This window comes from Epinephelus moara, chromosome 6, assembly GCF_006386435.1.
Source record: "Epinephelus moara isolate mb chromosome 6, YSFRI_EMoa_1.0, whole genome shotgun sequence".
Classification (NCBI taxonomy): domain Eukaryota; kingdom Metazoa; phylum Chordata; class Actinopteri; order Perciformes; family Serranidae; genus Epinephelus; species Epinephelus moara.
The window spans coordinates 29,782,097-29,802,276 of record NC_065511.1 but is presented as its reverse complement, the minus strand read 5'-3'; the positions used below and the strand labels follow the sequence as shown (position 1 = coordinate 29,802,276).

General features: G+C 40.8%; 1 protein-coding gene across 2 annotated transcripts in view; it reads left to right on the top strand.

Annotated features, from left to right (window-relative positions):
- Nucleotides 1–18,342, top strand: part of clstn3 (calsyntenin 3) — a 29,704-nt gene extending 11,362 nt beyond the window's left edge. Inside the window, exons 9-19 of one of the 2 annotated variants that reach the window (XM_050047351.1) lie at nucleotides 112–224; nucleotides 3,324–3,483; nucleotides 4,322–4,369; nucleotides 4,518–4,666; nucleotides 6,692–6,840; nucleotides 11,170–11,396; nucleotides 11,529–11,690; nucleotides 13,285–13,430; nucleotides 13,609–13,744; nucleotides 17,415–17,599; nucleotides 17,692–18,342. In XM_050047351.1, the coding sequence (XP_049903308.1) occupies nucleotides 112–224; nucleotides 3,324–3,483; nucleotides 4,322–4,369; nucleotides 4,518–4,666; nucleotides 6,692–6,840; nucleotides 11,170–11,396; nucleotides 11,529–11,690; nucleotides 13,285–13,430; nucleotides 13,609–13,744; nucleotides 17,415–17,599; nucleotides 17,692–17,841 (1,625 nt within the window). In that variant the 3' untranslated portion in view covers nucleotides 17,842–18,342. Of the gene's footprint in view, nucleotides 1–111; nucleotides 225–3,323; nucleotides 3,484–4,321; nucleotides 4,382–4,517; nucleotides 4,667–6,691; nucleotides 6,841–11,169; nucleotides 11,397–11,528; nucleotides 11,691–13,284; nucleotides 13,431–13,608; nucleotides 13,745–17,414; nucleotides 17,600–17,691 lie in introns of both variants that reach the window. The other variant, XM_050047350.1, reaches the window with a different exon arrangement.
- Nucleotides 18,343–20,180: the final 1,838 nt, after the last annotated feature.

Here is a 20,180-nt window from a genome sequence, read left to right as displayed (position 1 = left end):
TTTTATGTCTTATCGAGGTTGTTCTCGGAAGAAGCGCCTGCTGGTGATATGAAGACAGTTTGACAAGACCACACTGACCCACCAATTATTTTCTGTTCCTCTGCTCTACAGATGATTCCTTCTCCCACTATTCCCTCTCCGTCCATGGCTGCCGCCTCTCTCTCTTCTACTGGCCCGACGTCTCAGCCGCACGGCCCGTCAAGTTCTTGTGGAAACTGGAGCAGGTACTGGGGGAGCTGCAACACTTAGCTTTGATGTTCTCACTTGCACCGTGTCTTCAGCATTTGTACCTTTGAAATTAAGCTAAAATGAAGGAAATGCAGTGGTAAGGTGTTATGTCTGCCTCAGGCACTGCTATTTTACAAAACAACCATCTTCTGTTCATACGTATACAAACGTAAGAACACAGTGCTCCTATACTTTTAAATTTCATATTTGTGTGGATAAAATTCACATGAACTATACACCGAAATGAACTGAAAAAGTTTAAGGGCAAGAGGAAACAAATGAACAGATTTTCTGTATGATTCAGACAGCACACTGGGGGGTGAGGTGGGTTTGTTGTGACTGACGCCACTGGTCCCAGACAGATTGAAGCAGCATGGATTAAAGGATACTGAACAGATACAGAGAAGATTTGTCAAATCCCTCTGTCTGAACCACGATATCTTATTACCCCAGTCTTTCTTTTCTGCCCCTCTGTCTGTATGATTTCCCTGTCTTTCCTCTTTGTATTCCCTCCGATATCTGTTAAGAAAGCTCGGGAACGAGTGGTGGATCATCATGTTCTTCTTAATGCACTGCATTTATGTGACAGCTAAAGTTACATGTTACTTTCGAGATTTACACCAGAAACCTGACTAGTTTATGAAAACAAACATTTAGTATCTAGCTGGGATCCCTTTGTCACGTTTCAGATGTCTACGAGTTGTTTGCAGTTTCCAGCAGAGACGTTTCCCCTCTAACTTCTCAGATGCTTTCATTTTAATACCTGTTTGACCCCAAAAGACATAAAATGATACAAAAATTCACAAAAAATGCAAAGATCAGAGAAAAATGCTAAAAAGAAAAGAATTTTTTTCTTATTTCCTTGTCCATTACTCATCTTACAACCCCTCAGACTTATCCTGTGACACTTTGGTCGGAAAATAACTGGACTAAACTACCTAACTGACGTTAAATCTAGCTCCTCAACAGCTACATCAATAACAGCAGTAACAATAATGTAATATTGATATACCCGCCCCTCTAGCCATTTCTCTGCAGCACAAGTTTTTTTACTAATAATATTTTAAGTACTTTTTTTAATAGTATATTTATTGAATTTGCAACATGTAAAAAGTAAAAATATCCAGTATTAAACATATACATAGATATCAATGGATAAACAGTTTCAAAATGATTAAAAATGAATACACTAAGTTAAAGGAAAACTTAAGTTTTTTTCAACTTGGACTCTATTTTCATCATCCTTGGATCTTGGTGACAAAGGTTGGTCAAATATTCAGAGACTGCTGCAGCCACAGCGTCGAAACAGGCTGCAATATAATCCCTACTGGCAACTGTGCACCGATTTACGTCCATTAAAATTGCTTGTTTTTGCCACTGACAGGCTCAGATTGTTATTATAAATGTCTGACATTATTATGGAAAGGGCCCTACTGAGAGATGAAACACTGATCTGGTCCTCCTGGTCTGTGTGAAATATTTTTCACAACATCATGTGCATTATTATTCTCCAATATCATGTTCACTTGTTAATAGTAGTAGTGCAATATAAGTTTCTCAGTCATGTGCAATACTATTTCTCATTGTTACATCACATGCAATATAACATCGATTATCAGGAGCAGTCTGGGGTTTTTTTTCACCATTTTAGTTCATTTTTACTAACTGTTGTAAAAATGAACTAAAGAAATGTACTAACTTACTCCTATGGTTACTCTATTAGGCACTGGGTTTTGCTTTTGCTCCTTGAAAACACTACTATACACACACTATCTTGTATATTTGTATATTTTACCAGATATGGTAATACTAGTAATGGTAATACTATACTGTTCTAAAACTGGGCCCAGTGAGTGACCCTGACCCGAGGAACCCACTAGTTGTCTGGTTGGTGCTGGATGTGAATCGTTAATATTGTGGTTACTGTACTTAGTGTTACTGTAATTTGAAGCATTCCCCGGCACAAGAATTTCCTTCGGGATAATTAAAGTTCAATTTTATTAAATTGAACTGAACTGTTAGTGTGTGTAACCAAGTCTCACTCAAGGAGAAGTCTCTCAAAATCTCTTTTGCACATTGTCAAAATTAGCTAAATCTTCAGCCATGCCACTAGAAGTCTTAAATAACCCCAAGATTCGCTTTCTGTACTCCAACCAACTTGGCACTCCTCTCTCCAACTCTCACTAATGTTTCAACTGTTTTTCCCTGCAACAAGTCACCTCTCGTGAGATTTCAGAACAAGACTTCTCCTTGAGCAAGACACAGTAACAAACAGACTAAATCAAGCGAAGGGTACGAAAAACTTTCATTGCTCTGTAGCGTCTTTTCCATGATGTTGTTAGACACTTATAATAACAATCAGAGCCTGTCAGTGGCCAAAAGAAACACTTTTAATGGATTTAAAGTGATGATGCACAAATCCTTGTAGGGATTACATTGCAGCCTGTTTCGCCGCCATTGTTGCAGCTGTCTCTCTATATACTGGACCAATTTCAAAAATTGTCTCCATTAGTCACTTAGATACAAAAAGACAGAAAAATAGGGTACAGGTGGAAAAATACAGATGTTTCCCTTTAATTCCCGTTACATAAATGTTGAAATAATAATATCTATGACAATATTCTTGAAAAAACACCAGAGGGGTACATTACAACTGATACATGTGCAATAGCTGGCTTCTGAACACATATATTGCTCTACATTGATCTACAACAGTTCTACTAGAGTAGGCGACACAGTGGTGCAGTGGTTAACATCGTCGCCTCACAGCAAGAGGGCTCCTGGTTTGAGGCTGGGATGGGGGGCTCGAATCCTGGGGTGGGGGAGCCCCTCTGTGTGGAGTTAACATGTTCTCCCTGTGTCAGCGTGGGTTTTCTGCGAGTACTCCGGCTTCCTCCCACAGTCCAAAGACATGCAGGTTAATTGGTGACTCTAAATTGCCCGTAGGTGTGAATGTGAGTACAAATGGTTGTCTGTCTCAGATGTCTGTCTCGGATGTCAGTCTCTGGCAACCTGTCCCAGGTGTACCCTGCCTCTCGCCCAGTATCAGCTGGGATAGGCTCTCATGTTGACTCTGTGTTATCTCTGTCCAACAGGTGTGTGACAGCGAGTGGCATCATCTTTCCCTCAGTGTCCAGTTTCCCTCGGTAACCCTGTATGTCGATGGTGTGACCTTCGACCCCGCCCTCATCCACGACAATGGAGCCATCCCCAACCCCGCCCCCCGCCAGAAGATGCTCATCGGAGCATGCTGGGGTAACACACTGAAATTTATGCTCAGCGAATACACAACTGACATACATTTCATTCCAGCTTAATGATGGATTCTGACAGAAATATATGCAAGCAGGGAGCGAGAAACCCTGTTTTTTTTCCTCTTTTTGCATAAATGCTATGAGCAGCAATTGTGCAGTTTGCTGCCTCTTTTGCATTCCTCCGTCAATGAAGTGTCATTCAAATCACACATCAGCAAAGATAGCAGACTGCCATTTCTGGCACGATCACCGGCAACTCAAACCCTCGTAAGGCATCTTCAGACAATCTGCCGAGACATTTTGCCTCGCGCCATTCACTCCCTCATTTCACTCAGTTATAATTTGGTTGATGCATTTTGTCTTTGAGGGCTAATAATATAACTGACTTATCAATTATTCAGGGCAGCAGAACAACATGAGGGCCAGACAGCTATCAGCCACTTACACTCGAATCGCTGGGTAAAATGGGAAACTCTGGCTGCCAATTAGCAGTGAAATACACACACACATACACACACACTCTCACACACACGTTCGCAGTGTTACACTCACATCCACAGTGGAAGTCGCTCTGCTGCGAGGCAGCAGCTGCTGCTAGATAATGAGGAGATGGTGCTTTTCTGAATATCATCAACAATTTTCTTGCTTGCATTCTCTCACTTGCGCCTTCTCGTGTTATTTATTTCTTTATTTTATTTTTCCCGTCAACCTCTGGCACCTTCAGGCTCCCTCTCACTTTGTTTTCATACCTCACTACATTTAAATATCTCTCTCAGTGTGCCTTACTGTTTTCTCTTTTTCTATTCCCCTTTGTGCCCCTCACCTTGTTTCCCTCGCAGAGCCTGAAGAGAAGCAGAAGGAGATACTAAACAACACCATCCCAGAGGGTAAAGACTCAGGTGACCTCCCTGTTTTCACTCTGTGGTGTGCAGCCTGTCATTTTGCTGTGTCACTGTTGTTGTATATTATTTATGTACATTAGAATATAAATGTGGTGTTATAATATGTATTCATACTGGACTGTCTGGTCTTTAGTAAAGTATGTGGGCGGTTATCATGGCCTGTTGTCGGGGGTGACGGTGCGTCCCGGCAGTGTGGAGCCTCACAGTGTGGTGGAGTGTCTGTACGCCTGCAGGGAGGGCCTGGACTTCGGAGACCTTGAGACTCTGGGCTCAGGCATGAAGGTAATGCCTCAGAGAACCGCAGAATGTCAAGTTGCTGAGAGAGAGGATGCTCAGAGAGAGTGAACGCGTGTCTCAGATACACACATTTAATCTTTTATCCCCTATTGTAACATTTACAGTCAAAATTAAAACATGCCACACTACTCTTCTCCTGTACACCATGCTTTATAAATGTTAACAGCTATCTGGCCTTCACTCAGGCGGTGATCAGTCATGTGACTCATTGATCACCATAGATACTAGCCCTTTACTATCAGTACATACATACAATTGAGACATATCACTTGGTCATTACATTGTGCCTTGAACTTTGACCCTCTTGCTTATCACTTAACGTCATCATCAAGATACAAAATCCCATGCAGAATAGACAGAAAAGCATGCTGGCTTATGGCTTACCACATGTAGTAAGACATCCTGGTATTTTTTGCTCACTGTCTTTGACATAGTAGGATAAATATTGGAACATACTAAATATTTTTTCTGGCCTACTTAACGGTATGGTAATAAGAGTATAGGCGTGTAGAAAACAACATGAGAGTCTGCACACTAGATAAGTGGTTCCAGATGTAAAAAACACACTTTATTTTTAAGTACATTGAATTTCCAGAACAAAGCTTATATTTTGAAGTGCCGTTTCTTGCTGTAGATTGAGTAAATAACCTTGACAGCTACTCAACAGAGACAGCTAACTAGCTCTATGACATGGCCAAATGCAAGTATGACGCTGAATATTTTAAACTGTGTGGACCTTGAACTAATGACTGAGGACAAATCTGGACCCTGTGGCTGGACCAGTTGGGAACCACTTCACTTGATTATACTCCCATGAACATAATACATATTTAATGCCAAGTAACTATATTGCACAGACTATAGCGCTTAGTACTTCTCATCTGGATGTGTGTGCTTTTGTACACTTCTTTGCATGTCACACAACATTACCATCATCTTTTGAGAATATTAAATAGTGTTTGATCTTAGAAGATAAAAATATTCACAAGAGAATTATAAATACAAGTACAAAGCACACAAAATTATAACAGACTTTTCAAAAATGCTCTTTACAAATTGAAATATTTCATCAACTCAGAAAAACTCAAAAAAAGAAGTTGTATTTCTGTTTTTGAATAGGAAGTGTCAAATTATGTACTCCTTTAACCTCATTTATTCAAATCTCTTTAATATCACAATACTCATGCAACCAATTTCAAAGACACTCTTTGGTTGATTGCACCACTTCCCTCATTTGGTTTAAAAATAATTTTTATTCCTATTGTTTTCAAAAAGGTCTGGCTTTTATTTTAGAAGTGAAAATCTCACATGTAACATCATCACTTGTTATGTATTTGCAAGTCGCTTTACAGTCACACTTTTTATTTATCTAATTGATTAAATTATTTAATTGCAAGTTCATACATTTTATTAGCTTGAAATTTACTGACTGCATTATATTAAGTATTTAATGCATATGAGTTAGTTTTTAAAATGACCTTTTTGATTTGTTTAATAAGTACATGCCTTCATTGTCTTTCATTTATATTCACGTTCGGGTTCCTCCTTTCTGTGCACACGTCGTTCTGTTTTTCATATGTGCTGTGTAGGGGTGACAGACAGATCTTAAAGACTGAACGGGAGGAATTAATTCAGCAAGCAAAACCTTCATCTTCATATGGGGACCACACTTGAAAAAATGTAACCCTGTCCTCTAATTGCAACATGAGATGTTGGTGTGTTGCCAAATGTGTCTAACCTCCCCTAGTGGTGGTTTGGTGTTTTTGAGACATTTACACGTAAAATGTTTAACATTTTTGTTCAATGTGTGTCAAAGAGGTGAAAAGTAATACGCCTGCCAACATTAATACATCTTTGCTCTGATGTCTCTTCAAAAGAACCTGCATTGAATGAGATTCAAGAAGATAAACCCTTTTTAAAGTTTCCCTTTGTAAAACACCCATAACAAGATGTCCTTTTATGTAAATGAACGGAAACGTAGATTTTCAAGCGTCTGTTTCGGCTTTGCAGGTTCATGTGAACCCCAGTCAGTCAGTGTTGGTGCTGGAGGGAGACGACATCGAGAGCTTTAACCGCGCAGTGCAGCAGGTCACCTACAGGAACTCTCTACGCTTTGCCACCCCTGGAGTCCGACCTCTCAAACTCACCACCTCGCTCAGGTACAAAACACACACACATGCACAAATGGTTCTGTTTATTATTGTGGATGGACCTCAACATGCATACAGATAAAAATCAGTCATAGAGAAGGCGGAGATACGGATTTCACCACAACAAAATATTCAATAGTTCATTAGGCAAAAGCACACCCTGATATTTACTGACAACATGGTAACTAACTTGAGTCACACGTCCTTTGATTGAAAGTCATTCTGTGAAATGCAGAAGCAAAGTGACACCCCAAATGTAAATTATCACACTTTAAATCTCTGAACATCACAAATGATAGGATGTGAGATGAAAATGATTTCCTCAAACAGTCTGTGGCTGTCAAATGAAGTGTCAACTGTCTGGACTCTGCTGCCTCTGCTTTACTCCTTTGACATTGAACTCATCAAACATGGACCTTGCTTCAGCTGTGATAAGGACCGGTGTGGCACGAAAGAGATGATGATAGAGGGAATACGTCAAAGCGAGAGATAACGAGGAATATCTTATCGTACCGTTCATTCAGCCATTTGCTTTGATGAAGTAAACTGCAGGTACAAAATTAATTCTGCCTGGTTTTACCTGCAGCTCTTGAGGGATTAACTTTCAGAAACTGTTTGTCTTTTTAGTGGAGACCAATTAAAAGTGATTCCTGTCTGTCATCATCTTGTTATTCGCTTATTTTCACCTTAAAAATGATTCAAACTGATTTTTTTTTTGTATCCTTGAGTACTGATTAGAAAAAATGTAACAACATTTACATAAGCCCCGTTTCCATCGAGCTGTACGGTACAGTTCAGTTCGGTGCACTTTTTTACCAAAAGTTGTGGATGGTACCAATGGAACTGTTCCGCACTGTCCTATTTTTGGTCCCCCCTCTGTTGGGGTACCTAGCACACAGATCTGGTACTAAAAGGTGGAGCTGGGTACCTAGCACACAGATCTGGTACTAAAAGGTGGAGCTGTGAACACTGCGGTCTGTTGATTGGTCAACAGAGGACGGTCACTCTGCTCAGGGCTGAGTTGTGGCTGGTTTTGAGGCTCTCCACTGTTCATACTGTGGAGAGTTTTATTAGTACTCAGTGTATGAGTTGACGACATGAATCAATCAGCACACCGTAAATTTCACTGTAAAAACTTTGACCATTCCATTAGTTCTCTTGTATGAAAGACACTTTTAGTAATGAGTGGATCTTAAAGCGTTTATATTTATTAATTTTTGACCAGGTTATGTGAGCTGCATATATTCTAATCCTCACTTGGAGAAAACAAAAGCAGCACGGAGCATCGTTCCTGTGGGCTCCAGCAACACTAAACCCCTGAGCTTGCCTTAGAGGGACTAAGTGAACAAATCCACTATTTTTAAATATCCCATGGAGAGAGACTCTCACCGCAGCCTGTTTTATTTTGTTCTGAAAATGTCGGCGTGTAGCCTCGATCTGTGGATGATAAACGAGGGGCAGACTTCCCTCTGTGTCACCGATAATGAGGAAATACAGTGAGTGCTGGACGGAGCAGTGAGTGACAACAACCCCACCCACATTTAACAGTACTGTTTGCAGTGGAAACACTAGGGTCTAGGTACCATGTCTGAAGGGTTACTTTTGGTTCCAAAGGTACCATACCAAAAGTGTTTGGTGGAAATGGGGCTGTAGTGGCCAAACATGGAATTACAACCTTCAGGTCCATCAAGTGATGCCATGTGACCCAGAAAGATTTTTCCCATAGACTTACAATGTGAAAGAGGCGCCTGTAAATCAGTGGATGCATTTTTTTGAGCGTCACAGCCCCCATGAAATGACTTGTTTCACTAACAGAATTTGATCCATTTGGTGTGATAACATTTGGAAAGTTTAGAAAAGCTGCACGGTTGAATCATTTTATCCCCATTCAAGTTAGCAAAGAGCTAAACAGGGCCGGGCTTTGGGCTGTCGGAAGTCTCCAGCACACTTGCCTTACAGGCCCCAAAATGCAGATGATCTGGGTAATTTCAAACCACAGGAATTTAATTGTAACTATTATAGGAATGAACGGGTCCCCACCTCCAGGGCTGTCCAGTTCTTTTACACATCAATGTTTCTTAAATGTTGTCTTTAGTCGTTTTTAAATGACTGTTTGTAGTGGTTGTTTGGTTGTCTTACAGTAAGTCTGTGCCTGTATTGGTGTTGTAGTGTGTGTTTTATTCCTTAAAAGCTTAACTAGGGACGAGGTCTGCAAATTAGCCATGACAGAAGTCCCACATACATATTGCATCAGTTGCATTTATTTAAATGTAATAGTGCCTAAATGTGTCGCTCCTGTCGAATAAATTGCTAAACTATAATTTTCAAAAGTATCGCACCATCAAACAGAAACTGTATCCCTATTGTTGTCAGACAGACTGACAGTGCGAGACTCTGAATCCCTGGTTCAGTGTGCATCACACTGAATCACCTGGCCATGAAAATAAAAAGCACACAAACTCCGTTTCCGGGTCAGTGCTCAACCATGCTTAACAACTGCGAACTGGCTCTCTGGCTTTAGCAGTCACTTTTAGCTGATGAAATATTAATTCAGCTCGGGAAGTACAGTCAAGCGCACATACTACGTGGTATATTGTGTATTTATACTAAAACTAGCTGCCTGCCGACAAATCAGATCTTATCAGAGTCTCTGGCTGCAGATATTACTGCCTTATGGGATTGTTGTTTTTTGGTCCATGTTTTTAAGATTAAAATGATTACCAGGCAACAACTCTGTGCTGGAGGTTTTGTTTTTAAGATCCCAACGATTCAAGGTCACGGACAGATTTTTTTCTCACTTGGTTTCTGCTCAAGTGTACCAGAGTTGTTGTTTTTTTTCCTCCAGCGTGTTTTATTGCGTGTGTGAAGATTAGACTGATTTGAGGCCAGGAGTTACCCAGATGGCTGAACAGCAGGCCCTTCTGGAGAGGCCGATAGAAGCAGCTGCTAACTCTGATAGTGGAAATGTAACACACACACACACACACACACTCACTCTCTGCTTAATCCCCTTTCAAATGTGATGCTGAATTATAGTGCAGATGAATAAATATATGTAAGCAGCCTGTCATCAATCTGATTTGCTCTCCGTTTCTGGCAGGAAAATTAAATTTGTAACAGCGGAGCTACTGTGGTTAGACATCTGCTATTTTCAGACCAAAGTTAAATACAGTCATGGTGGAATTAGGGAGAAAACATTTCTCTGAATTTAGACCTTTTCGTCAACCACGGTGCCAACTTTCTCAACATTACTCAGCCACATCGTTGCTACTCTGAAAGCAAGAGCCTGCAGCCATGCTAGCAGTGCTTTGAGTTAAATGCTAACATCAGCATGCTAACGTGCTCACAGCGACATCCATTTTGATGTTTATCTTATATACCATCTTAGTTTAACATGCAAGCTTGCTAACATTTACTAATTATCTCTAAACACAAAGTACAGCTGAGGTTGATGGGAAGGTCATAAGGTTTGCAACTATATTGATCAGATGAAAATTTGATATGATGTCAGCGCTAGATGGAGAGTTAAAGGAGAACTGTGCCCGTTTTACACATCAAAGTATGTTTACAGGTCTTGGGGAGTTGTTTAAAGTCTTTTGTGGCTCCGGAGGGAGCTGTGCAAAGTCTGATAAATATCCTCAAGTGATGTCTCGGTCGGGGATGAAGAGTGAAAAAAAAAATCTGTGGGTGTACAGTAAGAAAAAAGTGAGTTTACCAGACCTCTGTAGCCCACTCCTCATCTCTGTTTGAGTCTATGGCTCAAGGCTACATTAGCCGCTACCAGTATAACACACCTGAATCTCTGCAGTGCGGTCGAGTTGCATTGTGGGTAATGTAGGCATCAGGAAGAAGAATGTCTGGAATAAAAATGACAATCTCTCCGATTCTGCTGCATCAATTATAATCCTTTTTTTAACTGTCCATTGCGAGTATGACAGTGTTACAGGAGTGTGATGCTAAATCAGTGCGGTAATCTTGCTGTTAGACTTTACCCTGTTGTACTTCCCCCTTCACCCCAAATTTTATATTAATCCATTCAGTACTTCGTGGCATTTTTTACTTCAAACCAAAAATGTCAACTTCAAAGTAGCATTTGAGGAAAATTCAGGGGGTCATCAAAGTTTGTAGGATTTATCGTCTAGACACCAGGAGTGTTTGTGCAAAATGTCATTGCAATCCGATAGTAGATATTTCAGTCTGGAGCAACATGGTGGGACAGCTGACAGACTGACATCCCTAGGGCCATGTTGCCAGTGTGACAAAAAAATTTAAAACTTTCTGTCTCTTTTTGTCTCCCTTTCTCTCTCTGACAACACACACTTCTTTTCTCCTTGCCAGATGTTTCAACGAGGAGAGCTGCCTGTCCCTGAAACAGCTGGAAGGATACCTGGTGGTTCTGCAACCTGACGCCCCTCAGATTTCTCTGTCTGGGGTCGGCCCTCATCTGGCTCGTCCTGCCCCTGAGTTTGAGGGTCCCCGTGGCGTCCCCCTTTTCCCCGAGCTCCGGATCGTCTGTTCATTGTCTCATGCTGTCAACACGGCTGCACAGGGGATGGAGGGTGGAGGTGAGTCATGAAATAACTCTTTTTTTTCATCTTGAAGGATATTTGGAATATTTCTTATGTTTGTTTAGCACATGTTCAAGTATCTGTGTATGGAAATGAGTTTAAGAGACTATCTGTGGTCTCCTCTCTTAGCTCTGATGTCCGACGCCGTGGCTCACACTTTGGATGGCTGTGAGGTCCAGCCGCTGGGGGAGGAGCTAAACCCAGAGAGGGAGGAGCTTCTGGTTGACATGGATGTTGTGCGAGAGAGGGGACTGGAAATCATCAATACTACTGCTTATATTGCCATCACAGGTACTGTGCCAAAACACATCCTGCGCATTTTATATTTGTCAACTGTTGTCTGTCTTTGATTAGAAAAGAATCATTAAAGGTGTGGATAGTACGTATAAATTAACTGTGGTAAAATTTCCTCCATCTTGTCAGCGCCCAGATCTCCCTGCTCATACGCTAGTGAAAGTCCACACAAATTTCACTGGCTCTTGGGCCATTGCTTGAACTACAGATTGTACTTCATCATTTGTGTATGCCTGCCGCTACCTCAGACACAAAGAGTATAGGAGCGAAATGTGAAGGAGACCAAACTCAGATCAAACTGATCAAAACTAGGCAGTGCTGATCAAATATAAACCAAGATTCTGTTACTGTATTGCATATTTCACACTTAAAATTTCCTCAAAAACACATTTTAGTGCGCTGCTTAGCTGTAATATGAACGTTTGTGAACAGGAAGTCGGTACCATGCTGTTTCCTGTACTGCAAAAATAGAGGCTTAAAAAACTGAGATCAAACAGTAAAACTAAGTAGTGCTGATCAAATATGATCCATGATTCTGTTGTCCTTTTTCTCACCTGAAATATTTTCAGAAACATATTTTAGATTATTGTTTAACTGTAATAAAAGTTTGTTAGTTACTGGCCAGCTACCATATTGCTTTTCAGTTGAACAACTTGCATTTTATGACCCACCAGTGGGAGCGTTTACTGGTCTGGTGTGGTGCAGTGCAGTCTGGTAGTTGTAGGTTCTCTTGAGCAATAGCGAATACCACAGCCCTTTTTCTCTGTTTTCTCTTTATATAGCACCAATTTCAAAAGTATTTGTGTCTTTCTATGGCACAGACAACCCAGTTTTATGAAAAGACCATCCTTCCAACAGTGACATATGTCTTTTAACATTAAAAATGTCTTGTTCTGGCCAAGATAGGGAGCAGCAATTACAACGAGTTGCACATAAACAACATGAAACAGATGGTACAAAATATGTCAGAAAACCTTAATTAAATTGTCTGTTATTGTCTGTTTGTGTTTCTCTGAAGTTTTTCTGTACAGCATTAAATATTCATTAAGAAATTAGCAAGATTAATAGTTAAAGTTTGGGGGAAAAACAGTTTCATAGTCATAAATTCTGCTAAAATGATTTATCAGGATGGAGTGGGTGTGGTCTTTCCTGGATTTATTAACAGACAGACACAAACAGCCCCACAACTGTCATCACATTTCAAATTAAAATAGATACATCCTGATTGGTGCACACAAATATGTGATATCACTCTTTTTCCAACGAGTCCCGCCTTGTTAAAAACTATGAAAAAAGAACAAAAAACAGAAACGCTCTCAGAAATTAACAAAACTGTTTGAACATTTAAGCAGAACATGTTAAAATCTTTATGTAAGACCTCCTATATCCATATCCATATTTCAGTGCCTTTAAAACTTTGATATAACAGATTCCCAATGACCTAAAAATGAAAAGTAATCCATCTGATACAGTCCCCCCCCAGCTGTCAATAAGTATCTGTGGACTACTTTTCTCTCCTCCTCCTTCTGTCTACAGTTATTGTCTCGGTATTGACTCTTTGTCCTCTTTTTTTGTTTGGCGCTTCCTCCAGGTGCCGAATCCATCTCTGTGTATGAGGACGTCCTACGCTCGGTGCGCTACCGACTGGCCAAAGGCTCAGCCCGCTTCGAGAGGCGGTTCCGCCTGTCCTGCTCTGAGATGAATGGCAGATACACCAGCAATGAGTTGACTCTGGAGGTGAGAAGAAACATCATTCACGTACAGTAACTCCTCTGGTGCTGACAGGAAGATAAATGTCCTTTAAATCTGAGCATGGAAGTGCAGTTCCAACAGTATTTGTATGAAAGCTGGAAATTTGACCCTAGATGATTTAGTTACACATTCCTCTTCCCTGTTTCTCTCCTCCTTCCTTCAGGTGAACTTCCTCCACTCTCTGGACAGCCTGTACCACCCGTCCCACCTGCTGGCCTCCCAGCAGCAGTTCCTCCATCCATCCCACCACGCTGGAGAGCTGAGTGGACACACCCTGCCCAATCCACATCGCAACTCAGGTGACATTTCTATCTCATCAGCTGTCCTGTCCTGTCCTGCACCTTTCTAGAACTGATGTCACAAAATGCTTCACAATAACAGACAAAGGACAGAAATACAATGCAGTCAGAATATAAGAGTGATGGATGAGGGGAGCTCTGGTAGCCTAATAGTTGGGGCACACATACCACAAATCTGCAGCATCTCTCTCCACTGTGACTATCAAATAAAACGCAATTATAGCTAACACAAAATGATCTTATGAAAAGTAATGGATAAAAATAATAACTAAAATAGAAATTAAAATAAATAAGATTGTGGTGTTTACAGATCTTCAGGGTTCCCTGTGAAGTTTTAAACCTCTAGTTGTTGATTTATTTTCAATAAAGCAAGAAGTGGATCTGAGACACAGAGAAACAAGGTTTAGGCAAATAAATCTAAGAGGAAAAAAAGCAATAAGCGACAAATAGGCCGTAGTTAGTACAGCAAGGTAGACTGAGCAATCTGGCGGAGTCTGGACTGCAGAGCCGGGGCATTTGTACTGTTGGGGTTGATTGGTGGATGGCTTACAGGTGAACAGGTGGATTGGCAGCAGGAGTTGATTGGCAACAGGACTGATGAGAGCAACACCCAAACACAGAGACAAACAAGGGACCATAAGAAACAAAGGAAACAAAACAGCTGACACATGAGGAATGAAGGAAAGGCACAGACTGTGACACTAGTAGCACCATGGAGCTGTTTTTGTTTTTTGTTAGTGTGTCCCTGCTTTGTTTATTGCATGTGCACACAAGTTGGTGACGTGATGGACAGTCCTACCAGTGGTGTCGTACTATTCCACTGATCAATAGGTGGCAGTAACACGCCAAGATATGCTGTATTGTGCCGGCTAGACAGGGAAGAAGACTACAAGCTACTAAACATGGGCTGCAGTCGAATAGTCAAAAAAATTAGGTCCTATTTCTTTTTGTAAACACTTTTCCTTGACCTTGATTGAAAATGTCATGAGGTCAAGGAAAGGTGTGAAGGAGAATTCTAAAGGACTTAGGAAAGACGACCCCAGTGCTAAGAGAATCCGACTGCTCTTACAATAAGCTCTGTTATTACACAACAGCAGATGGACATCCATGTGGATCTGCTGTGGTGAAACTACACTACTAGATGTGCATCTTAGATACTTCACTCTGTGCACTTTTACTGTGTTCTTTCATGTAGGTTATACAAATGTGGACAACCTGGTGAATTATATTACTTCATTACCAAGGATGGAATTGAAATAATAAAAGGAACATGGGCAACAGCCAGGAAAGTGAAACAAAATGGTTGTCACATTGACAATGGTTGCTCACACTCACGCTCCTGTCCACTCATATTTATCCACTTGAAACCCAGTAAGTAAGCGTTAAATGTATGCAAGACGGGCAAAATGTGTTTTCGTGAACGACCAAGTGGTGGGTCTTGTTGCTGTCACAAGGAATTGTGGGATGGCATCATTTCCTTTCCTTTCATGAAGGGTGGTCCAGTGTATTTCATGCTATAGGACATAAGCAAGGAAGCACTGAAGTGCCTCCCTTTAGACTTTAGAGGACTCGACCAGCTCTTATTATACTTCCAGGTCATTTTACTCAGTCAGGAACCTTCCTAAGCAAAAAAACGATTGAACCGCAGCCCCAAATGTAAATAATCCTGGCTTTAAAACACTTAAAAAATGTCTTTTGCAAACTTTTCATGAGGAAGGAAATTTACTCAACCTCAGGGATATACACACCAAATTTTGGTGAGTAACTCTGAATGCAAACAAAACTTTTATTTGTTTACAAGAAAGCTCCACAGAGCCCCTTTCACTCCAAAGGGAAAGAATTTCAAAGTCAGGAGCTGCAGCCTTAAAGGCACAATCGTTTTTAGTTTTTGCTCTGGAGCAAGGACCAACCCACAAACCCTAATCAAAAGACCCCAGAGGCCCACTGCTGATAAAGGGCTGCAGCAGAACTCTAATGCCGGCAGGTGCCTGACCATGCAGAGCTCTAAATGTAACCACAACACAGTGGAGCCAGTGTAAAGAACAGTGTGCACGATGGGGCAGGGTAACCATTAACTGTGTTTTTATGGTCTGCTGCACCTCTGCTGTTTGGTTTGTGCAATCGCTACAGCCCCGCAGCAGAGAGGATTGTCAGGTTTAATCATGTTGCCCACACAGTGTAACACCAAAGTAAATGTTAGGTTTTAAAACTGCCTTCAAAGAAATGGTTAGTTTGGATAATTGTGCTGTTTTTCATACTTTCATTCTCAGAGCTGATACGTGGCGTCTAATTAAAGCCACAGTATTGCCTTGTAGCGCTTATAATGGCCTCACCGCATGTGTCATGTCTCTAACGCAGCTGTCAATCATGTCAGTCACTGCTCGTGAACTGACAAACAAGGAGGCACTGATCAAATATTAATCAAGATTCTAGAGGTCAACTGATACTGGATTTTTAAAGGCTGATATAGTAACAATAGTTTGGAATGATAAACATCTGATAGCTGATTAATCAGCCGATACCACCCCCTCAACCCGACAGAAAAAAGTAATTAGGTAATAGATAAATCTGGAACTGAACATTAAGCTAACTGTAAAGGGTCTACTCACTGCCTACAAGGCCCTTAATAGCCTGACTCCTCTGTATCTCTCTGACCTCCTCCATCAGCACTCCCTCTCCCGTTGTCACCACTCTTCTGACCCCAAAGTCTTTCAAATCCCCAGGACCAAGCACCAAACCCCGGGTGACGGGGTGTTTTCAGTCGCTGTCCTCTCTCTGTGGAACTCATTACCAAACCACATAAAAATGTCCCCACATTGTCAGCATTCAAAAAGCCCCCTGCTTAATTTAATTTAATTTAATTTAATAAATTTTAGTTTAATTTAACATTTTGGTTAATTTAATTTTATTTTGTCTTTAACAAAGAATTTACTGTTTTTTTTGTTTGTTTTTTTTAAATCCTATTCTATGTAAGGCGTGTTTGTGGATTCCAAAAAGCGCTATAGTCTGATGTATTATAATTATTATTATTTTTAGTAGTAGTAGTAGTAGTAGTATTAAACAGGCAGGATTGATTTTTACTTTTTCTAGCTATTAATTTTCTTCAAAATCAACCTTAGTTTGTGACCCGGCCGCCATATTGGAAACAGTCAGGATGAAAACTGAGCAAACTGTCTCATTTTACAGCTCAACAGTCACTAAAATATGTTTCTGAAAACATTTGAGGTGAGAAATAGGCAATGCACTGACGGAATCTTGATTCATATTTGATCAGCGCTGCCTAGTTTGACAGTTTGACTGCAGTTTACGAGCAGTGATTGACATGATTGACAGCTGTGTCAGAGGCTCTTAGCACTGAATGGTTGTTTTCTGTGTATATTATGCCATAAGAAGCACAATGAGAAAGAGGGAAAGAAGCATGATTTTTGTTTACAGACTGTCTAATGGGTTTCTGTGTGGATATAGTGACAGTTTCAGCACATTTGACAACGTAATTTTTCTAAACAACTATAGCTGTAACTTCTAGGTGTTCAGTAATCAGGTCAACAAGAGTTTGAACTTCACATGGAGATGAAAAAATGCACCCAAAAGTTTGCACACTCTGGATATGAAGGAAATCTGTATTATTTTATTTCACATAATCATCACTGTGGGTTTGTTTTTTTGACAGTGGTGCCAGGAGCAGCCACCGTCATCATAATGGTGTGTGTAGGTTTCCTGGTTGTCATGGTGATTCTTGGTGTTTTCCGAATTCGCTCCATCCATCGCCGTGGTGAGGGTGCCAGGGGCGGGGCCAAGGAGGGTAGCAGCCAATGGGACGACTCTGCCCTCACCATCATCGTCAACCCCATGGAGGTAAAAAGCAGATAAGTTACTGATGCAGTCATGATGAACGACCACACCTGTCGAGCTCCTGTTTTCATCCACACGCTGCTCTTTTCCCGCAGTCCTACGAGTCTCGTATGGGCATCTCTGCTGACACGGAGGGGGAGGGGGAGGAGGACGAGGAGGTAGCAGAGTCGCCCGACGACGCCAGTGACGACCAGCGAATCATCATCAAGAAGGAGGGGAGGGACGGCAATGCCCGCCGCTACTGAGCCACGCGTGTCTCTGCACCAGTTCTCATGGAAACCACAAACCGGCTCACCAGTCACACACTCCAACACTTTTAATATCAACGACTGCTGACACTACTAGTATAAGGAATGTATGCTTACAAACACGATGCACAACACAGTCACTGTAATACTCTTGACACTCAACGCCATATGTGACCTATAACCAACAACGGGCAGTTGTTCTCCACCTAAATGTTCAATGGCACAATGTATACATTTAATGTAATTTAACCGCCTGAGCAAACCCCACCAAAATTGTATGTGGTGCACCAGTTCTAAATCACAAGATGGTAATGTGTCTGTATAATGTAATACTGGTTGAATGAGACTGCTTTTGTTTAAAAAAAAAAAAAAAAAAAAGAAGATTGTATTCTATCTTTTGTTATTGAACACAGAATGAAAAATTTACTGGAACAATCCGCAACATGCAGGCCTTGAATAGATCTGTAGGCAAAGACACACAAGCCTTGACCCCGACATGTCTGCACTCCCTCATCAGACTCGACTCGAGGAGTCTGTGCACAAGCTCTTTTCTCCCTCTTTGCATCCTCTCTCGACACATTCCTCCACCACCGTTAGGATTGAAGACAGTGAGGTCGGACATTATGGTCACTCTCAAACGTATTCATTAAAAAAAACAACAGGCTTGTGGATATTTTTCTTTCGGTATTGTGACTACTTCAGTGCTTCAGCTCCCGACTATATTTTATGTGGAGCTGATGATAAGATGAGAGGACTATCAACCACACACCTCACCCTCTTCACAAGTTGGTACTTATGCAACACCCAGACGCAGATTAAAACCCTCTAGGTTTTGAGCGAGGAGTCTTTGCAAAGTCTCAGCTTGTGCCGCTAAATGACAAAAACACCTCCATTTACAGTAAACCTGACCTCTGACCCCCTCTCACAGTGACCGCTGGAATGTCTCTAAAAGACTCACTGCACTGTTTCACTCACTGCACACTGCTCTTACAATAACTGCAAGACGTCACACGCAATCACACACACACACAAAGACCACACACATACACACTCCATAATGCTACCCCTGCTGTTTCCAGAATGTCAGCTCAGCTTGGGCAGTTTTGATTGTATTGATTGTAATGAATTTTCTGTACATACAATGATGAATATTATGATATTATTGTTATTACTATTATTATTGCAGCCACTCTTCTTCTCATTTTCTGCACACTTTGAGAGGGAGCAGATTATGATTTACTTTTTTTCCCCCTCCATTTGAATAATCACCTTTACAGCTTCAGAAAACAGTATAGTAATAATAATAATAGTAGTAGTGATAAGGATGATAATCCCTGGCTTGATGAGTGTCTCTTAATTTGTGTGTAATATTGTTGTAATTTAAGAACTTGTCAATATCTGAATCACAGAAAAAGGAGGGCACATTGTTGTGATACTTAGAAACGTCTCACACTTTCATTTCTCACACTTCCAGGTGATTTTTTCACATTTCAGAACCTTTAATTTCTTTTCTATTTCACTCCATCCGATATATTTGGTTCAATGAATGTACAACTGTGTGCTTCTCCTCACCTCCCCCTCCCCTCCCTATCTCCTCCTCCCAGCCTCCCTGTCTCCCCCCTCACCTCTCCCTCTGTGTCTTCTTGCTGTCTGTCTGTGTAGCCTATCAATGTGCAGTGCTAAACCTGTCAGTAAATAAAGCCTGTCGTTTTTTGAGTGTGATGTTAAGAAGGAATAAACATTGCATTGATTAATAACTTATATTATTACTATGTTACTATTGGAACATTACCTGTAATTATTGATACAATGATGACATGGATTATGCTGACTAATTGTTATTGAGAACTGTCAGAAAACATTACAAAATTCATAATAAAAACACTATATGACGTCTCCACGAGAGAGCTTTCTTGTCACAGTAGGTACTAAAAGAACCCCTAAATTTTGTAAAATTATTTTAAAAGTGAAAAAAAAATTTGAAGGAATGTACAATATGTTGATATTTTGTTATAACTACCACCAATTTCATACAAATGACACTTAATTTCCTGCATTCTGATGAATTTTTATGCACCACTTTGCACCTTTTCTGACTCAATTTACGGTGCAAATAAGTTAAATTTGTCAAAATAAGTCTTCTGCTACTTTAATGTTTTTAGTAGGGGACGCAAATGTACATGTCCTAAATTGAGGGGGACACCCCCCACCTAAAAAAGAAACATGCAGGACCCAAGGGGCAATTTGCAGCAGTAGTCAACACATCCACAATCATACAACACCAACATCAACAAGACATAAGTACATACCTGTATAACAAACAACGGATGTCCCCT